Here is a 20,782-nt window from a genome sequence, read left to right as displayed (position 1 = left end):
CCCGGCTCCGAGAGCCCCGCTGGCCCGGCGCCGGGGACAGCTTTCCTTGCCGGACCGAGCCGCCTCCGGTTGCCGCGGCGACGCCGGGCCGGGCGGGGGAGGCACCTCCGCCAGTAGCGTAGCGGCGCGGGGGAGGAGAGCGGGCCGTACACCGCCGGCGCAGCGGCGTGATGGCGGCGGAGCCGGGCACCAGCGAGGTGCGGCGGCAGCACCGCTTCGACCAGGGGAGCTTGGAGCGGTACCTGTCCCTCCGCCTGCCCGGCTTCCCTCGGCAGCCCGCGGGGGCTCTGGCTGTCAGGCAGTACAGGTAAAGGTTGGGCCGCTCCCCTGCGCTGGCTGCGCCTGTGAGGGGCGAGCGGCGGCCTCCGTGGCTGGTGACAGGGGCCCTGTGGGGCGCCCCGAGGCCCAGAGCCAGAGCGCGGGCCCGAAGGGTGACTGTGGAGCAAGGAGGGAGGTCGCAGCTTTGCTCGCTGCCCGGCAGGAAGGGTGGCCAGAGGGAGAGCCCTTTGCCCTGATGACGGCCGACAGCGGCCATTGAGCCAGCGGCTCGTCCCTGGAGCACCAGTCTGATGAGGAGCGGCTGAGGGAACTGGGGCTGTTCAGCCCTGAGAACAGGAGGCTGAGGGGAGACCTGATCGCTGTCTGCAACTACCTGAAAGGAGGCTATAGCATGGAGGGTGTTGGTCTCTTCTCCCAAGTAACAAGTGTCAGGACAAGAGGAAACGGCCTTAAGTTGCACCAGGGGAGGTTTAGATTGGATATTAGGAAAAAATTCTTCATGGAAAGGGTTGTCAGGCATTGGAACAGGCTGCCCAGGGAAGTGGTGGAGTCACCATCCCTGGAGGTGTTTAAAAGGTGTTTAGACGAGGTTCTTAGGAACGTGGTTTAGTGCTAGAGTTAGGTTATGGTTGGACTCAATGATCCTGAGGGTCTCCTCCAACCGAAATTATTCTATGAGAAGTCAGAGATCGTGGTGCTGGGGAAGGTGACGTGTGGCACAAGCTGCCCCTGTGGCTGCAGCTGCCCCTGTGGCTGCAGCTGCCCCTCTGCAGGCTGGCATGGTGTTGGGTGGACTTTATGCTGTGCTCAGAAAAACAAGTGTTTGGCTCTCAGTGGTGCACTCTGTTGGAGTATGCACACAATTGTTTTATTGCCTGCTCATAAGTCTCGATTTATCTGATCGCTCTTTAATTGCACAGCAAATAATGATGTTCAGAAGCACATACATGGCTTAAGAATTCAATTTTAAAAGCCTTAAGCTATTGCCAGGTAAGGAGATCCATGAGAACAGCATAACGCTGTGCTGAGATTCTCAGTAACACCCTGAGAGCAACACATTGCACCAGGCTCCAAAGCCACTGCTACACACATTAGTTCATTTGCATGCAACAGACTAGCGCTGTGGCTGTGTGACTTCAAATCAGGAGCTAGCTATTATTATTCTAAAAATATTTATTTATTCCTTTGTCAACATGACTGCTTTATCTGCAGCTATCAATAAGAAATATTAAACAATTTTTCACTGTCTTCTGATGCAAATGTGAAACATGTGTTGAATCCCCAGCTGTACTCTAATGTACTTCAGTGGAGGAGACTTTAGGAGGGGCCTCAGGAGAGTAGCTGATAGTAAAATCTGCTAAAATATTGCCAGTATTTATACTTTTACTGCTTTGTTTCTTGCAGTTGTACTTCAAGGCTTCAGCTGATATAAATCTCTGTTGTGCAAGGCAAAATATTTGTGTGTTATACTTGTTGAACTATGTTATAGACTACGTCCTAGCTGCCTCAGGGAGAAAGGAAAAGTCGTGGGGAGCACAAGGGCAAAATTTCACTTGATTTTGATTTTCCAGTAGTTGTCTAATCTTCTATTGAACTACATCAAAATGAGTCTTAAAAATGATCCAGAATGAGAAGAGGATGTCATGCTGGTGAGCACAGAGCCTTAGGGAAAATGAAGATCAATAAGCTTGATTGGGATATGATGGATGAGGTGTTAAGAAGGGTTTAACTAGGTTGTCTTTCTCTTTTACACGTGTGTGACTGAAATGTCTAGTTTCTGTGATTCTTTGTCACTGCAACTTTCATTCTTTAAAATTTTACAGTTGTTATAGGTGGTCCCTTAAGCATAGCATATGTATGTGATGATCAGGCTAGCATACAGTGGAGCTTGGTACTAGAATTCATCAGTTATTTGGAGAGCTTTCTCTACACTGAAGTTGTTAGAAATACAGCTCACCAAGGGATAAATACAGTCATGGGCTACTGTGAATTCTCTTCTGTTTAATTTCCTCCTAATTGGAAACCTTTAAAGTTAGTATCTACTGCCTACCTTGAAAACATGAATGATGTTTCTTTAGGGAATAGAGGTAAATGCTATCTCAATTTCACACGAGAACAAATTGAGTATCTGTGACTTCTCCACAGTGAAATAAGACATCTTTCTTATAGGAGGGAATGGAACCTCTGAGTTCAAATTTTGTAGGCTATTACCTGCATCTTTGTAAGACTGCAGTTGGGAAAAAAAGCAAAACCAAACCAAAACAAAACTGCAAAAACCCAAGCTGCCACCACCACACACAAACCCCCTCCAAACTAACAAACAACAAACCCCAATAAAAAACAACAACAAAACAACCAAAAAAATCCCAACCAACCAAACTCTTGAGAAGAACCCTTTCCTCTGTCTTGCCATTTTGTTTAGGCCAAGTCACAGTGCATTTTGCATCATTTCTGTTAAAAGTTTGCAAATTTGTAAGTAATTGAATTCATAAGTAATTATGATCTTTCTCTTTGTAGCTCAGGCCAGTCAAATCCAACCTTTTATCTTCAGAAGGGCGGACAGGCTTATGTGCTCAGGAAGAAGCCCCATGGCCCCCTTTTACCAAGAGCTCACAAGGTAAGTAACATTCTTCAGCAAGCTGCAAACACTTTGTATTGCAGGTGGATAAGGCCTATACATGATGTTGTGGCACATTGTTGAATGTGTCCAGAAATGCAATGAATTGCTGGATCCATTGCAATTTTCTATGCTATCCGCATAACCAAACATTTAAGAGGAGACATTGTCATTCACTGTACTCATTTATGTTTGGGAGCTTTTCATTTAACCTAAATTTCTCTATCTTCTTCAGGTCGATAGAGAATATAATGTGCAGAAAGCCTTGTTTTTGGCTGGATTTCCAGTGCCTGAGCCCCTGTTGTACTGCAGTGACGTTTCTGTCATTGGAACGGAATTTTATGTAATGCAGCATGTGCAGGTTGGTCCTCTGATGTGTGAGATTTTTTTCTTCTCCTTACTACAAGCTGCTTTTAAATTGTCTAAAACCTTTCTGTTAGAGCCTTATCCAGCATTTACTAAGCTTTGTGAAATAAGCATAAGTAATCCTCTGATATTTTTAAGAAGTGCTAGCTATCAGACATTCTCACTGATCTGCTCCCTTTACATTTACATTTCTGAGGATGTAAATGTGTAGTCTGTCCATTCTAAGATGGACAGCAGCGCACTGTTTTTAGCAAATACATGGTGTATTTAGAAAACAATCATACATTGGTTGTGTTGAATAAACTATTACACAATACAAAATCTGATTTACAGATATTTTATGCAGAATCTTTCAGCAAAAAAGTTCTGTTGATGCCTTAGCTGTGTAAAATGTTGAAGCCATCACGCAAACCAGTGAAACTGAGGAACTTAGAGTAATTTTTTTCTTTTCCGATCTGTTACTGATGGGGTCAAAGTTAAAGGGGAAAATGGAAGAACACAGCCATCTTCTAAACATATTAAACTGCTTGTAAGGAGAATGCAAGTGAATTTCTTTGGATTGTTTGCCTCTTTGTACATACAACCCACCCATTCCTGTCCTCTCCCTGCCTAATGCCCACCTCCTCCACAAGGTCTTCATTGATATTTTTTCTGGAAGTTAGCTGTTAGAGACAATACAGTAACATTTTTTTTTCCTGGTGCTTTCAAGCTTCAGGATATCTGGATTGAGTGCTCTAATTCAGACTTTCATCTACTGAATATATCTGTTATTTTAGTTGCCTGCCAATAGATACCCTGTATACTGATGATCTGAGATCACGGTTAATCCCTTCATCTGTCCTGGGCAAGGAAAAAAAATATGATGAAGGAATTTTTGATTGCATAGAAAGTGTTGGTTCACTGCATTTGTTTTTGCTCCCGAAGTGTATAAATTTACTTCTCTTCATCTGATGCTGATGTGTACATCCCACCAAATATCTGATTTATGATATTTCTAGGGTCGCATCTTCCGAGACCTCTCACTGCCTGAAGTGGGCCCAGCAGAGCGTTCTGCTTTGTACATTGCAATGATAGAAACTTTAGCCCTGTTGCACTCCTTTGATTTACAGTCATTGGGTCTCCAAGGATATGGTAGAGGACCAGGATACTGCAGAAGACAGGTACAGCTCTTTAAAAAATTCCCTTGTTGTGCCAAGTCTTTGAAGATTTATTTGATTTGCAAGCTAAATTGTTAATTATGAATGACTTGTGAAAGTAACCATGATATTTTAGCTATTAAACACCTTCATTTTGTTCAATTATTTGTGCACAGTATAAAGGTACAACTACATTCAGATCAATTCTGTAGTGCTATAGTCAGGGAATTTTACTCATTTGCTTTTGGAATACTGTTAGATTTGGGCTATATAAATAGGATTGAAACAGAAAATAGAGGTAGTTTTCATTGCATCTTTTGATCTCACAGCTCACATTTGCAAATGCAAAGGTACTGAGTTTTACTGAATTTAAAGGTAACGTGGTAATAGTCAAAGCCTAGAAGCATGTGCTTCAGAATTTTGTGCTCTTGAAAAACTTGTGAATCAGTTGGAAAGTCTGTTCTTTAGGTATCAACTTGGAAAAGACAGTATGATGCAGCTGCTCATACAGATATTCCTGCCATGAACAAGCTGGCTGAGTGGTTAGCAAACAACTTGCCACCTGATGATAATGAAGAAAGCCTGATTCATGGGGACTTCAGAATAGATAACATCATCTTCCACCCAACAGAGGTATTCAAAACGTATTTGTACGTGTTTGGCAGGTTTGGTCCTGTATTTGTTTGTACTTCTGCCATGGAATGGGACACTTGCATGCATGATGCATCTTTGAAAGGAAGAGTAGAGAACTTAACTCTTCCCTATATTCTGTGTATGGTGTTCAGGTACCTAATAGAGTCCTGATTTTTATTGCAGGAGCTAGTTACTAAATTTATTTATTAGCTCTAGTCCCTACTTATAAGTCCAGGAACAAAACATTTTATATGCTTAAATCTTATTGAATTCAGTGCAACTTAAGGACATACTGAAGGCTCACTTCAGCAAACTACAGAAGCATCTGATCCAAAGCCTGTTGAAATCTGGGATATGGCTTTAATTAACAACAGCAGCTTTTGGAGCAGGATCTGAATGCAGGATATGCGATACTAGCGGAAGCAAAGAAAAAATCTGCCAAAGCTGCTTAGTTATGGAGCATATGTAGATCACAGAGACTCTGAAAATTCCTCACTCATCTTTATGGAAAAGGAAGAGATTTTTTTTGTAGTTTGTGGGAATAAATGCGTGTTACCTACCAATCAACACAACTGTGTTTTCAGTATTTTTTTCATGCTATTTGCTTTGTTGTGACCAGAAGGTATGCCTGAGATTTGTGACTGAGACTCTGCAATGCCTGCTTCACAACAAAGCAACAAATCCCAGAGATTCCCATTGTTGTGCATAGTCTCAGGGACTCTCCCCATTGCTCTGATGTAGTTCAAAGAACTGACAAAACGGTACATAGGTAATTTCAAATTATATTAAAAATGTCTTCTTATAAAATATTAAATAATAAGAAAAATATGAGAGTCCTAGAATCATAGAATCATTTTGGTTGGAAGAGACCCTCAGGATCATCGAGTCCAACCATAACCTAACTCTGGCACTAAACCATGTCTAATATCAAAAGATTGTATTTCAAAAATATGTAGAAACTGTTCCTTTACATGCAGGAATTACCATGTAGAAAAGTCTTTTGCACTTAGTTCAATTAGCCATGGATCATGAGTGAGCTGGAGGGGTTGTTCAGGGGGATAGGCCAGCTGGATTATAAGAATTCATCAGAACGAAAGTTTGGGAGTCTCAGCCCATCCAGCTGAACACACTGTGGCCAGGATGCTTGCAGCAGAGGCTCGTGTCGCTGAGCAGTGATTGACTGTCCTGTTTAAGAAACTCAGTTCCTCATTTGAGTGTTAATCAATGCATAATATTGTGATAAATGAAGTTTTGTAGTGCATGGTCTGTCTGAGTATCTGTGCAAATGGACTTTGCAACAGTATCTGTGCAACGGGACTGGAAATGAAGAAAATGCCATCCTGTTCTTCAGGATATTTTATTTCAATCATATTTTGCCTAGAAGAGTTTAGCAGTTTCTGACAGGAAGAACTCTACTCAAAAACGTATAATTTAAAACTGATTTTTCTTGGAAAAATGCCTGGTTTTCTGCCTTTATGTGAATGTTAATTTTCTACAGATCCTTACATGATCTGTTTTTGCTGTAGACAAGAACAGTGTATGTTTCTAATTTTAAACACATAGTAACTGAATAAGCAATTGGATATTAAGTGGGTTGTACATTTTTGGATGGAGATAGTTTATCTTCCAGCATTCACTTGAGGCTTTTGTTTTTATTTAAGGCTCGTGTTTTGGCAGTGCTGGACTGGGAACTTTCAACTACTGGTCATCCTTTAGCAGATTTAGCATATGCTACGCTTTTCTACTTTTGGCCTGTGTCTGTTAAGGACTTAAGTCAAGGAACTGTCTTGAGTTTCAAAGACACTTTAGGTACGAAACTAATATTTTTTGTTGAAATGAATTCTAGGGTTGATTTGTATTTGATATGTGACCTTTATAAACAATAATAAAAAGTTAAATTAATAAGTGCATCATTTTGCCCTCAAAAATAACTTTTCCATGGTATTCTTCATTGTAGGAAACTTGCTGATAGTGAGGTTTAAAGTAGTCCTGTTTTAATAAGCTGTGGCTTGACCACAGTATGCTGCTTCTGTAGAAGTTTATTTTGAACCTTTCTTACAGATGAGTAAAGAAAACTAAAATTTAAATGTAAATTTGTCATTTATTTAAAAAACAAAAACAAACCACAAAACAAAACAAACTCACCATGGTTCAATTAATTTCCTGACTGGAGTGGAGGTGGGGAGCAGTAGGAAGTGTTACGCTTATCTGGAATTTTGACAGCTCCTAATTCCTGTTGGCTCTCCATATCACACCTAGGTCATGAGAAATGATAAATCGTGTTTCTTACTATGTAAGTGGAATATCTTGTAAAGCTGAAAAGCTGTACAAGTGTTTGAAGAATGAGGTGGAAAAAAATCATAGAAAATGTTGACTATTCTAAAATATTCTGTTGTTTTTTTGTAGAAACTCCTTCATTTGAAGAACTGGTTTCCATTTACTGCCGCCACCGGGGTATTAGCACTACTTTACCCAACTTTAATTTTTTTCTTGCTTTGTCATATTTTAAAATGGCAGCAATAGCCCAGGTAATACACTCACATTTGCTGAAGTGTGACATATTTTTATTATGAGTATTTGTAGTTTAGTGATACTTGTCCAAAATATGAATCATATGTAAAAAATAACTGTAACAATTGTATTTCAGTTTGTTCCTTTAGAAGCCATATCTTAGATGCTTATGACTGGGAACTCTCTAGGATATAATTCTTGCTACATAAAGTACACTGCGTTAGATATAGCAAACTTCTTATGAAAGTAGTCTAAAGAAGAAGAAAATGTGTATATGGGCTTCTTTTCTTATTGATGTTCCAGTATGCAAGCAATTTTGTCATTACCTTTTTGGACTCTCTGGCTAATTTAAATCCTGTATTACTGAGAAATGAAGATCTTTCTAAGTTTCTGCAGCTCTCATAAAAGTAGATAGCAGGATAGATATCTACAGTCCTGTTGGTGCCACCCACGGATGAAAAAGGGTGTGTTGTGAACTCAGCTTATTATGAGCTAATCTTGAGGTGTGATTATAGGAGAAAATAAGTTTAATGGATTCATTGTTAATGGAAGTAAGTGTTTAATTAGATATTCATCCATTGTAAGGCATAAGTATATTTTTATGAGTTGTATCATGAGATCAGCATAACCAATGTGGGATAAGCCAACTAGTATTAATTCGGAGTGAGAGTATATGTAGTTGTGGATAATAATCATGTGTGTGTACTGTTGTCAGTTGGCTTAAGGGACAGGCTGGGCTTGCAATATCATGTGTGGTTGTATTTTTTTCTTTTTCTTTTCTCTACTATTTTTTGTGATTTTCATTTAGTTTAGTGTAGCTGGGGTGTGCTGTTTTTCTCTTATATGCCAAGCTTCTCCACTATATCAGAAATGGACCAAAACCAATATTGACACATCCCAAGAAAATCTGTCAGGGCCCTAATTTTCTCCTATTAAGAATATGTGCATATAAGTGTTGCTTTCATAGTTAAAGAAATCACCAATCTAAAAAAAATAGACAATTTTAAGTGCATAATTTTACCATAAATGCCTCTCCTTTGGTTTTAGGGTGTATATGCAAGATATCTCCTTGGAAATGCTTCTGCAGAGAATAGTCATGAATTTGCTAAGATTGTGGAGCCTTTGGCAGAAAGAGGGTTAGAGCTCTCAAAAAGGTGAGGGTGGTCTAAACTGCTGGTCAAAGGGAGGGCAAAGCTTTTACGTCTTCACTTATTTAAATGCCTGTATAAGGCAGGTTATATTATTACTTGTTATTGCATTGAATGCTCTTCTTTAGGTCATCTTTCAGTAGCACACATCACAGCATTTCTGGAGAGTTGTTCTGTCAAAGTAGGAAAGGCCAAGAAATTCTGCTGAAGGTCAAGCAGTTCATGAAGCAGCACATATATCCAGCTGAGAAGGTAAAAGCTTTTAGTAAACCTATTTATAAATGAGCATTTTATGAGTAGAATTTTAAAAATGTAAGGCTATGTATAGAAGTCATGCCTGTCCTGTATTTTTAATCTTTTTTTTAAACAGCCTTGTTTTCATGTGGTGATGTTTGTGGCATTGCAAAATATTAACAGAAATCATTATAGTCTGCATTAATTTTTTTTATTCAGAATTAAAATATTGTATGCATTGTTAATGAACGCTATGAGTCACTTTTAAAACTTTAAAAACTTTAAAAACTTTTAAAAGTTTAAAAAGTACTCTTTTTAAAAATAAGTACTTTTTAAAGGTATTTGCCAAAAATACTTTTAACACTAATAAAACCCTAGAAGTCTTACATACTAAACACAAAGATGCTCAGTTAAAAAATAAAAACTGCTGGTTTTAACCATACAAAGTTGAATGGCTCTGTTTCTTGCCTTTTTTTTTTTAAGGTATGACTTTTATGACAAAAAATGTGATTACATAACATATTAACATGGCTTCATTCCTGAGTATATTTAATGTGAGTGAAAGTTTGAAATCAGATTGTGAAGTATCCACTGAAGTCCCTAAATAGTGGAAGAGAAGATAACATGAAGTATTTTACTTCTTAGCCTAGGGAGATTAGAAATTTTCCACATAGAAAGTCGGTTCAACATTTAGCCTCATGAAAGCACAGAAGACTTCTGTAGTAGAATTAGGTTTTTCAGCTGTTGGTTGGTGGTTGTTTTGGGTTTTTTTTCTTTGCAGTCAGGCAGAAGCAAGGAAAGGCTAAGAGCAGAAGGTCTTGATATGCAAAGGTTCTTAAAAGTCTTTCTGTAACTAGTTTTGGATTGTCTGAGGAAGCCTTGCAATAATGAATGTACTTGCTTTAAAAACAAATGAACCACAAATAGCAATGCAAGTTTTGCAGATGAGTTGCATTGTGCCTGTAGGTTTTTTCTGATAATAAGGATTACGAATCATGATGCGTAAATTCTACTGCAGAATTTGTCTTATTGTGTGATTTTTCAGAAGAGGGCACTGCTTTTATCTATTCTAAAATGAGTTCAGGGCCAAGTTTGATGAAGTGCTGGGCCTCACTAAAACATAGTTATGAAAATAATAGGATTACTGAATACAGTTTTACTTAGTATAATCACTGGTGCTTGGAACGACTGTTTACGTAATCTGTTAAGGAATTATTTTGACAGGAAAAAGAAAGTATTCTTTGTGGTTTTTATCAGTTAAAAAAAAGATTAACTGGTTTATATATATGAAAGTTGTGATGGGACACCTAAATCTTAAGTGTCTGGCTTTTATTTGTTGTTTTACTTTTGGATTTATGCCTCTTGTGCATACTGTTAGTAACAGTTACTTGTATCATCAGCAAACACTGACTTTCCACCATCATCATCACGTATTTTAAACCACCCCAAACCATTGCCCTGTATGAAAGAAGGTACTGATTGGGGTAATCTCCATGACGCGTTTATGGTATTGCAAAATGAATAGATTGGAGTTTGATTTTGAATTGTATTGTTAATTTTATAATGCAACCAGCTATGTAATAAAAACCTATGTTGAATATTTTTTATTGGTTTCTTGGGGTGTAGGGGTGGAAAAGACACCCTATTATTACTTGTATATGTTACATGTGTTCTTAATTTAAACAAGTATCTTTTTAATTGTTTCTCTAAGGAAATAATAAAATACTATTCTGAACATGGAAATACTGAGGAAAAATGGAAGAAACCACCACTGTTTGAGAGACTGAAGGTATGGGATAATAAATATCCTTGAGCACTAGCCATAAAAGAAACAGGCACTGACATGGAGCATAAGGAAGTTTGGTGTATGCTGCTGGGGAAGTTTCTCTGCATGGAAAGAAACAGCGTAAGGAACAGTGTAAGGGAAGGAAGTGTCTGAAAGGAGGTGAGACATACAAATAAGAGAGGGGGAAAGCAAAAGTGAGTTCTGTGAAGGGTATGTATGTCTGAACTCTAAGTCAAAGACTGTACCTATTGAAAAAAGGCATCAGATATATTGGGCAGTATGTTAGGCAGGAAGGAAACAAAAATGGGCATCAAGCCAGTTTTTTGTTTTGTTTGGTTTTTTTAAGATTTATTGCTAATGTTTTTCTCTGATGATTCTTTGAACAGGAAATGGCCAAAGCAGAAGGTCTGTGGAACCTTTTTCTCCCCGATGTCAGTGGTCTCAGCCAACTTGACTATGCACTAATAGCTGAGGAGACAGGGAAATCCTTCTTTGCTCCTGAGGTTTTCAACTGTCATGCACCAGGTTAGTAACCCTGTCCCATAGCTACAGCATTAGAGCACTGAAAAGCTGGGCATCTTAAGCCTTACAAGTTTTGTGTCTCCACAAGTGGACACGACTGCTGATTTCTTACAGACACTGGGAACATGGAGGTCCTCCACATGTATGGGACTGAAGAGCAAAAGAAAGAGTGGCTGGAGCCTCTTCTAGAAGGGAAGATTAGTTCTTGCTTCTGCATGACAGGTACATTTTTCTCCAGGAGAAAGTTAGAGGCAATTGACAAAAATTTCACATGGCATGTGCAAAAAGTACAAAACTACAAGTTGTTGTGTGTTAATGAATTAATACAGAAATTCCCACTGTATCTGTATGTGTGTTTGAATATGACATCATCCATGAGATGTGAATCCAAAGTGAAGTACCCTTGCTGCCCTTCCCTGATAGTTACCATTTCTCGTGGCTACAGTAGTTAGTATTTGCTTTCTGTGTATTTTTAGTTTATTTTTAATACTAGTAAAACACATTTAATTGTACCAAACTGGTTTACAATAGATACAACAGATACTCTTTTTTGTAACGTGTTTTAGGCTTCTCTAGAAAGGTACAATTAGGTGCAAGTCTGATTATCATGATTAAAGTTGTGTATGTTATAGGTAGAGGTTTTAAGACATAACCTGAATCTAACTAACAAAACATACAATGCACTTGTTTTATGTCTGTAGCTCGCATTATATTCATTTTGGCTCTTGAAAGCTCGTAGTATTCAGCATGTGTGGAAGGCCTGGATGTAACTTTTGGACATGTGAAATCAAAATCTTGATCTTTCTGTGTCAGTGGGAGCTGGGAGAGCTCAGTCTTGGCAGAGCTGGACCCTTGTTTTGAAAATTATGATTCAGTGTGTTCACCAAGAGCAAAGAGGTGCTTTAGCTTTAAAGAAGGTGGCCTATAAAAGAAGTTAAGGGTGAAAGGAGAGAGGAAGAGTCTTTCTTGTTTCAAACAATAATTGATGACATTTTTCCGGCAGCTGGTTTGTGTAACCTATTTCATAAACCATCACAAAAGTATCTTAAATGTACTTTAAAAAAAAAAAGCTGGGGAGAGATACATCTATAAGTACATTGGAAGAGGGAAGGATTTAAAAACATCAGGGAAGTAAGAAGGCTGTTGACTGTAAAGAGTAGTCTGAGCCCAAGATGTTTAAACTGGCCATGAATAACAGGTGGTTAGAAAATAGAAAGCCTTTGACCACCAGCAGAGCGAGGTTCTGAAACAGTTTCTCTACTGAGAGCAAAACAGTGTTACTGCCAATAGAGTATATCTAGATCCCTATATCTGTGGTGATAGTACTACCTGTATATTTAATTCAGTGGTTTTATTTTTTTTCTTCAACACAGAACCTGATGTGGCTTCAAGTGATGCCACCAATATGCAGTGCAGCATTGAGCGAGATGGAAACAGTTACGTGATCAATGGCAAGAAGTGGTGGAGCAGTGGTAAGTATAGAAACCCTAAATAAGAATGAATAAGTCTAAAATGCTTTCCAAGAGCTGATTTAAAAAAAAAAATAGTTGTGCACCTTTTCCGAGATGGAAAATTGTCTCTTCTTGGGTGAAGGCAATAGAATGTAAAACAGTGGAAAGAGCTGAATCAGGCTTTTGTTGTATGAAGTAAAGTCCAAGACTCGAATGCAATTTTGGGGTTTTGGCCCTTTTTGAAACTTCTGACTTTAGGTCACAGAAGGAATTATTCTTTATTGCTAGTGTTGTTCTTTAAACATTACCTCTTTCTATCAGATAATTTACACATTTATGGCCATAGCCTTTAAACTTTGTTTTTATGAAGCTGTCTTTGGCAGCTTGTGTGTAAGGTTTGAGTATACTGTGTAGTTCCAGTAAAATTTGGCTGCTTTTTAAACTACCCTGTGATGCTGCTGGACTGACTGTTACAGGTGATTTCCCTATCCTATACTCCCCAGAAAAATCAATAGATTCTACTTTAAGTGGTAAATGTCCCTGGTATTGTAATATTATTACTTTTTTACCAAAACATATGTGACAGCAGCTTGAAAATCATCATTCTCTGGGAGTTGGGAAGCCAACTAAATAAACTGAGTTGCTAACTGGAGGGAAACTTGTATGTTTCATTTATGTACCTTTGAGTGTGGCACCTACCTACTGATATATGTTTGTGCAATACCTAGACTCACCAGAAGATAGGGCTCTCTCTCTTTTCTGCAAAACTGGTGGCAAAAAGAGACAGTTACCTTGTCTCTTGACCTGAGAGTGTCACTTAACTGCTGGCTGCTGCTTTTACTCTGGGTCAGTGTCTCTCAAGTGTGCATTGCAGTTCCTAAGGAAGTAATGGGAAAGTTTGTAGGAGGTCATACACACAAAATACTATTCATAAAATTAGTTATGTGAATTACAAAAAGGAGAGTAAGCATAAGAAAGTAAGCATGATTTGGTTTGTCTTATTTGTAATAAAAATCACTAGAACAGTCAGATTTGCATAAAGACAGGCACACAAAAGATGCTGCAATTTCAAGAAGTTTGAGAAACACATTCATGCAGCTCTGCCTTAGCATCTTCTTTTCTGCCTGTTTGGTTTTGTGTGTGTGTTTGATTTGGTGTTTGGTTCGGTTTATGTTTTGGTTTAATTTTCGTTTGTTTGTTTTTCCTTTTTACTCTGAGTGGGACATAAGGACCTTGGATGTCTGGGAATTTCAGAAGCCTGACAGCCTGGTCAGAATGTCACTCTGGGTGCAACCACTCTGTGTTTGTGAAGATAAAATATAAATCACACATGCAAGGAGTCATTTGCTTCTTGGAAAAACTGGAGTTTCTTACCATGCTCTGCATGGATGCTTTGCATGTCTACAGTAAATCCAGTATGGCTTAAACATGGCAGATTTATGGTGCGTGTATAGACCATCTGTCAAGCACTTCTGACTTAACTGTCTGCACCCTAGTATTTCTCAAAATACTGGACAGAAATTCTGTAAGAGTTTGTCATCCAAACAGAGAGAAAAGGCTTGTGTCTTGTTTATGCTACTGTTGTTTCTTGTCTGTCATTTTAGAGCTTTTTTTTCCAGTCCATAATTGTGTAACTAGGAACAGTGTCTAAAAATGAGAGATTCTTGTTGGCTTTCATTAGTCATAGATCAGGCATTTTGTTAGAGCCCTGGAATGTTTGAAGGCAGGGACAATATGCTGTAATACCAGTTTTGGTTTTTTTTCATTTTGAAAGCTAATATGTTAATATATTTGAAATGCTACCAGAGAGTCATGGAAAACTGCTGTTTTCCTGGAATATCCACCAGCACTGCAGCAGGGGACACTTTTGGTAACTTTCCATGGAAAAACTGTAAATCCCACTGACTATGAACTCCATATGGAGTCAGAACCTCTCTCATTCATCAAGGAAGGCCTCTAGCCTTTGCTGGTTGATAAATGCCTATGATGAGAGATGTCAAGACCTACTAAAACAAAATAAACATTAAGATATGAATAGATGACAGCCGGTGCGCTTTTTGTATTTGTTGATTTTATTGTATCTCCATACATTTTAGCAGAGGTGAAAAGTCGTTTTTGGTCATTACAGAGAAGGAATTACTGTTTTTTGTAGAGGATGTTGTTGCTGTACGTATGTGGAAACACAGAGAATGGCTTTTTTCCCCCCACTCTCTCTCTTTCGATTCTCAGGCGTGAACTGATACCTCATTTCAAGGTGCAAGTGTGTCTATGGAATGAGAGCTGAGGAAAAAAATGAAACTGACTTATTAGGCAAGTGTTCTACAGTTTTACAAAATAGTTGGAGAAACACAACATTATGAACTTTTGGTACAGAAGTTTCTGTACTGCTATTTTATTGCTGATGGTTTCCTTTTTTTGTTATAATTATACATTTAGACGTGTAGTTTGTTCATTACACAGCTATTTAAGTGGCTAGTACTGTGACCCTTTTAAATGACTTTTTTTTTTAGTAAATATCTCTAGTTGTTTCTAGGAATTTCAGTATTTCGTTCTTGCCTGATGCTTAATTTTGACCAACATGTTCCACTTTGTACTGCACTGTAGTGTCTTGGCTAGTCTGCATATTCAGAAATTAATCTGAAAGTTGACTTGCAGACGAACAGCTGCTGAAACAATACCCCCAGAATTAGTATATAACAATTAATATATAATTCGCTTGCTTATACAAGATAACGAAAGTAATGGAGAGTCTATAGAGTGAAACTAGTTGTTTCTTCAGTATGATCTTCATAATTCATAGAAATTTCTTCGGGTCTTCCATTCTGTTGATGTCTTCTCCAGTATCCGTAATTTTTTGCGATTTTCATAATATGCATTTTAAAAGAGGCACCCAGAAAGGCATAGAGCAGAGGGTTCAGGCAGGCGTGAAACAAAGCGATGCTCTTGGTGACCTGGAGTGCAACTTCTATGGTTTTACTTGCATCACAGTCAGTGATCAACATGTAGATGATATCTATGGCTCGCCAGAACTTAACGATGTTGTAAGGTAGCTGGGTAATGATGAAAGTAGCCACGACTGCCAGCAGAACCATGAAAGGTCTTGATTTTTTAGCATTTGCAGATCTAAAGATTGCTCGAGCGGTAGCTGAATAGCAGATTAGCATGACTAGGAAAGGAAGCAGAAATTCCAGGAGAATTTCCAGGATTTGAATGGTTGCTTTTAAGAGTGTTTCCATGTTCATTGGAAATACAGGAAGGCATTCATTCCTGTCGTTGTGTTTCTTGACCTGATTGAATATCAGTTCAGGGATACTGAGGAAAACGGCAGCCAGCCAGACACAGATGCAGGTGATGCTGCAGTGTTTACCAACACTTCTGCTACCCCGGGGTTCGGAGGTGGCCCTATATCTATCTACACTGATACAGGCCAGGAACAACATGCTGGAGCTGAAATTCATGGTGTACAGAGAAGAAGCGAGCTTGCACATTGAGTTGCCAAGTTCCCATCCCTGCACTGCATTTGCAGCCCAAAAAGGGAGCGTGAAGAGCAAGAGCAGATCAGCAATGGCCAGATGCATGATGTACACATCTGTCTTAGTCTTCGGTTTCTTGCAATAGGCGTAAATTGCGACCACTAATGAATTTCCAGCGACTCCGACAGTGAAAGCCAATGCATAGAACACAGGAAGGAATAATTTACTGAAATTTCTCACATCGCTTTTTTCACAGAGAAGCTCATACGTATTGTAATCTATAACAGAGCTGAGGTCATCCTCCTCGTCCTCAATCCAGTAATCAGTTGAGTTATTCATATCCCAGCCCTTGGCAAAGCTACAAGACACAAGGAAATAATACTGGGGTTAAGTTATTAAATTTCTGTTGAAACCTAAAACCCTTGCTCAGGTTTGCTCAAGTTTAAAGAACTTCGATATCGAGAATACATTTGTGAATAATCCAAATGGAGCTAGACAGTGATGGAGGCAGAAGACAGTCTCAAATTCTCACATGAAATGGGGTAACTGACAACATCTGTGTGTGCAATGCAATGTAAAATGGATTCAACTGAAATGCTTTCATTAGCCTTGGCACTTGAGATTGCGATATGCCTGGAGTGCACCTCACTGGTTTCCACATTTCAGCTGAGGAGCCATCATTGCTTAAACCGCTCTGACTCAGTTAATGTTTGACAATATTCCATTGCAAAATAAATTTGGCTATACCTTTAGCAGGAGTGTCAAACTCATTTTTACTGGGGCCCACATCAGCCTCGTGGTTGCCTTCAAAGGTCCGAACATAATTTTAGGACTGTGTAAATGTAATTACCCCCACAAATGAGTTCGACACCCCTGCTTTATGGGATTGACATTACACCTTCCTCTCTGCAAAGCGGAGTACCAGTTGAAGGCTGTAAATTCTATTAGTATAGAGTGGATAAGGAATACTAACAGGTTAAAGCTGAGAGGCAAGCAGTAGTATTCTGTGTCTACTGTCATAAATCTTGGCAAATTTGGCATATGAGTATAGTATGGGTAGAATGTGCTTGTTTGTTTCTGAGGGACAGATATGCATGCCAGTAGATAAAGCACAGCAGTGGGGTCAGTTGCTGAGCAGCAGAACAAGTTTGGTTTAGTTTCCATCCCACACAGCAAGCCATGTCTACAGGGAATTTCTTACGGAATCATATTGCTGCGGGTACGCTGCCTCTTACAGCTGGAGACTTCTCAGGATGTTATGACAGAAAGGAATCTTATCACGTACAAAACTGCCCACAAGTACCCAAACAGCTCAGAAACTGCTGTTTTATCAAGTACTATCTCATGACAGATTTGCTCCGTAAACACTCAGCCTGTATTCTCACTGCCAGCTCAGGGTTGAAGTTTGAGTGTTCGTGTCTTCAGGCTGTGTCTTAAGCAAGTCATGTCCTACAGTATTTTCTTCTTTTCCCGTAATTGCATTCCTTGAGTAATTTGCTGAAATTCTTTCTATTGTAAATTACAGTCCTGTAGTGCCCTTTCTTCTTGAAATAAATGGGATTGAAATTTCTTAACAGCGGTGGCAAAAAGTAGCTGAGAATGAAAAACGTAACCCCCTTTCTCATCATCTGCAGTGTTTCAGAATTTGAAGCCAGTGTTGCTGAAAGCAGATTCTTAACTGATGGTCTGCCCCAAAGCTTTTTCAAGCTTGAAAACTCCAAATACTGTTTTTGGTTTTTAGGTAAGAGTTGAAACAAAGGGTTGCCAAACCTTTATAATAAACAGTATCTCCTAAATTTTTTTTTTAATGTATTCCGTGTACCAGGAAAAATAAGTTACTGACTGATCTCGTATTCAGGGTGCAGAATAATTAAATAGAAGGAATTGAATAATTTATATGTTTGCTTGATTTTTTTTTTTTTTTTCCAGTGAATCTGCTATCTATTTTTTTAAATGCGTTTGTTAGAAATTAACTGTTTAGTTTGGCTTCATCCTTAATGATTTTGTTAGATTATTTTGTTAACATTTCAAAACACTTCCTGTTAAACTTTGAACGATGATTACCCTTAATTTAAGTCTTGTAATTTGTCATTTACTGTTGCCTAAATGAAGTGTGCAGAATGGAAAAATATAGTAATTCTATTTATTAGTTCGGCAAGGGATATCTGTTCTATGCCTAACAAGCTGTGTTAGCAGGATTTTGCAGCTGTATAGTACTTGGAGGAGAGATTCAGACATCAGTAGCAAATGCATTTTCTTTTAGTAGAAGAGAAACTGCTGCAGGGGGAGTTTAATCCACTTAGAAAATAAGAAGTTCAACTGAAAAGATTTGGTTATGGTCTAAAATGCTTATTACAGAACCCATCTGGGAATGCTTAATCAAATTGGATCACTGGCAAATTTGCTTGAAAGCAAACCAATAAACATTTCAGTGCAAACTTCAAGAAGTCTGTGTATCACTAAGTGGTTTGGCTGTGACAAGGATCCTGCTCTGCTGCCTGATAATGCTTTTGGCTGACGCAAGTTCTTGATGGAAACAAAGTTATCTAAAATGCAACAGTTTTTAAGGGAGACATATCAACACAGTTATGCTTTGGCTAGCCATACCTATTTGTATTTGTCATTCCTGTGAATGTTGTTGCTCAGGCGCACGTTTACACGTCCGTTACATAAAGCGGAGCGGTCCCATGGGAGTCAGGTGCTGAACTGTGGTGGAACAGGCTCAGTTTCATTTCCGTCCCACACAGCGAGACCCCTTAAGCACATGTGGAATTCCTTACAGAATCGAATTGCTGTGGGTACGCTGCATCTTGCAGCTGGAGACTTCTCAGAACGTTATGCACAAAAAGGAATCTTACCACATACAAAACTGCCCACAAGTACCCAAGCAGCTCAGAACCTCAGCTGTTTTTTTCAAGTACTGTTTTCTAGGAGGTATATTAATAGATATATTAATAGACAGCTTTGCATGCTTTCTTGCAGCGTTGTTCCAGCCTTCCATTTAGACGCAAATTCAGTGTTTCTGTGTGTTTAAACTTGACGTGGGATTGCATGAATACATGTTGAATGAAGTTAATATCCCCAGTTTAAAGAGGCAAATTTTTTTTTAAACGAGTTAAGCAGTATTCTGTTCTCCTCCTGAACAAATCTAATTTTAAGACTGGAAATGACAATGTGCCTTAGTGAAATGGTGTCTCTCTATAAAGCCAGCTTAACTAATAGTAAATCCTAGCTCGTCTCTGTCTAAATAAGTATATCAGACTTAATATATAGAGCAGTAAATATTAAAACAAAACTAACCTTTTGTCAGCAGATTAGTAGCAGGGACTGCAACTGAGATGTCCGTCAGTGAAATGATCTGAATTGGTCTGACACATTGCATTTTGTCTTCAAGCACCACACCCTCATCTGGAGCTCAGTTGCACTTTCATTTTGACTTGCCAGTTAAAAAAAAAAAATAAATACAACTCCTGCTTTCCTGGAGACCCTTCTCACATTGAACACGTACATTTCCTACATTCTTCCCAGAATGTGAGTGTTCTTTAGAAGGTCAAGACCCTCTTACTGTTTCACTGTGAAAAGTGAATTCCTGAAAGTTAATTCTTTTTGACATAATTATAAGGCTTTTATGAAATCACAAGTTTAAAATTAGAAAAGGAGAGAAAGAGGGGGAGGCCTCTCTGGGGCAGAGTGACTTGTAGGGTGTCACTATATTGTTTCCTCAGGACACTACTCTGCTTTTGGTGGCTGCCTCTACAAGGTTTTAAGAGATCCTTATATCTCCTTTTTAAGTAACTTTTTAGGGATACAATAGAAAGATCAGTCTGATTTTTGTGAGATGGGGAAGGTTGCTCTTTCAGTATATGATATTGAACAAAACCAGGAAGATGATAGGGAAAAGACGTGAAAGCAAGTGGTAAATTGTCAACCAGAGTATAACCAGATAGACCTGCACCCTGTGGGAGAGTTCTCAGGGACCTGAATAATCAAGTTACTGTTTGATAATATTTCTACAGACACTACAAGCCAGGCAGATACTGTGGAAAAAAAATAAAAAGATGCTATTCCATCCATAAGGTTTTTTCTACTTGCTGTATGCTGTAAGTGTTATAAAGAGACAAAGCTGTTACAGGAAAGGGAAGATGGAGAAGTTCTGCAGTTCATGTGCAGACATTGATATTTCTGCACTGAGGCATGGACTTAGCTGTGCCAAGAATTCCTAAAGTGTCTGGATCTTACTTCAATTTCCACAATCTCTACAGCTTCAAATTGGTCTTTTGTGCAAGAATATTTTGTGCAGTGTGTCAGGAAACTTCTATGACCTTCCAGAGCTGCTTTTTTGTTTTGTTTTGTTTGAATCATCCTGTATCCTGTAGCAGTCTAATGGATTTCAGTAAACGCAATATTGATGCCAAACAACACAGAGATTTTGAGCAGACCAGAGGTCAGGTTTTGCTTTTTGACATGCTGGCTTAATTTATGCACCTGCCATGTCTGGCTTAGCCATCTGTCTGTGCTTCAACTATTTTGGAATATGTGAAAGGAAAGGGTTTGGTTTTTTTTTTTTTTCAAAATGGGCAGCTAAGATTGTAACAGGCAGATGTTTTCCACATGCTTCTACCTTCA

The 20,782-nt window shown here is 38.8% G+C and overlaps 2 protein-coding genes across 4 annotated transcripts in view; one reads left to right on the top strand and one right to left on the bottom strand.

Moving 5' to 3' along the window:
• Window positions 1–97: 97 nt before the first annotated feature.
• ACAD11 (acyl-CoA dehydrogenase family member 11) overlaps window positions 98–20,782 on the top strand; it is a 30,975-nt gene continuing 10,290 nt past the window's right edge. For both annotated transcript variants that reach the window (XM_065629236.1, XM_065629237.1), the window contains exons 1-13: window positions 98–307; window positions 2,797–2,896; window positions 3,132–3,257; window positions 4,261–4,422; window positions 4,867–5,031; window positions 6,693–6,840; window positions 7,438–7,559; window positions 8,590–8,696; window positions 8,819–8,942; window positions 10,636–10,713; window positions 11,097–11,235; window positions 11,347–11,454; window positions 12,606–12,704. In XM_065629236.1, the coding sequence (XP_065485308.1) occupies window positions 171–307; window positions 2,797–2,896; window positions 3,132–3,257; window positions 4,261–4,422; window positions 4,867–5,031; window positions 6,693–6,840; window positions 7,438–7,559; window positions 8,590–8,696; window positions 8,819–8,942; window positions 10,636–10,713; window positions 11,097–11,235; window positions 11,347–11,454; window positions 12,606–12,704 (1,615 nt within the window). In that variant the 5' untranslated portion in view covers window positions 98–170. The remainder of the gene's footprint in view (window positions 308–2,796; window positions 2,897–3,131; window positions 3,258–4,260; window positions 4,423–4,866; window positions 5,032–6,692; window positions 6,841–7,437; window positions 7,560–8,589; window positions 8,697–8,818; window positions 8,943–10,635; window positions 10,714–11,096; window positions 11,236–11,346; window positions 11,455–12,605; window positions 12,705–20,782) is intronic.
• Window positions 14,755–19,516, bottom strand: ACKR4 (atypical chemokine receptor 4). Of its 2 annotated transcripts, XM_065629239.1 has the most exons (3): window positions 19,457–19,516; window positions 18,764–18,862; window positions 14,755–16,514 (listed from the first exon to the last, which is right to left on the bottom strand). In XM_065629239.1, the coding sequence occupies exons 2-3, from the start codon at window positions 18,778–18,780 to the stop codon at window positions 15,434–15,436; spliced, it is 1,098 nt and encodes a 365-aa protein (XP_065485311.1). In that variant the 5' UTR covers window positions 18,781–18,862; window positions 19,457–19,516; the 3' UTR covers window positions 14,755–15,433. The 2 variants fall into 2 exon arrangements, with proteins under 2 accessions (XP_065485311.1, XP_065485312.1); XM_065629240.1 differs by lacking the exon at window positions 18,764–18,862 and having other exon boundaries at window positions 19,457–19,515.

The sequence above is a fragment of the Caloenas nicobarica genome, chromosome 2 (genome assembly GCF_036013445.1).
Source record: "Caloenas nicobarica isolate bCalNic1 chromosome 2, bCalNic1.hap1, whole genome shotgun sequence".
NCBI classification, from domain to species: Eukaryota; Metazoa; Chordata; class Aves; order Columbiformes; family Columbidae; genus Caloenas; species Caloenas nicobarica.
This window is presented reverse-complemented; position numbering and strand designations above follow the sequence as displayed.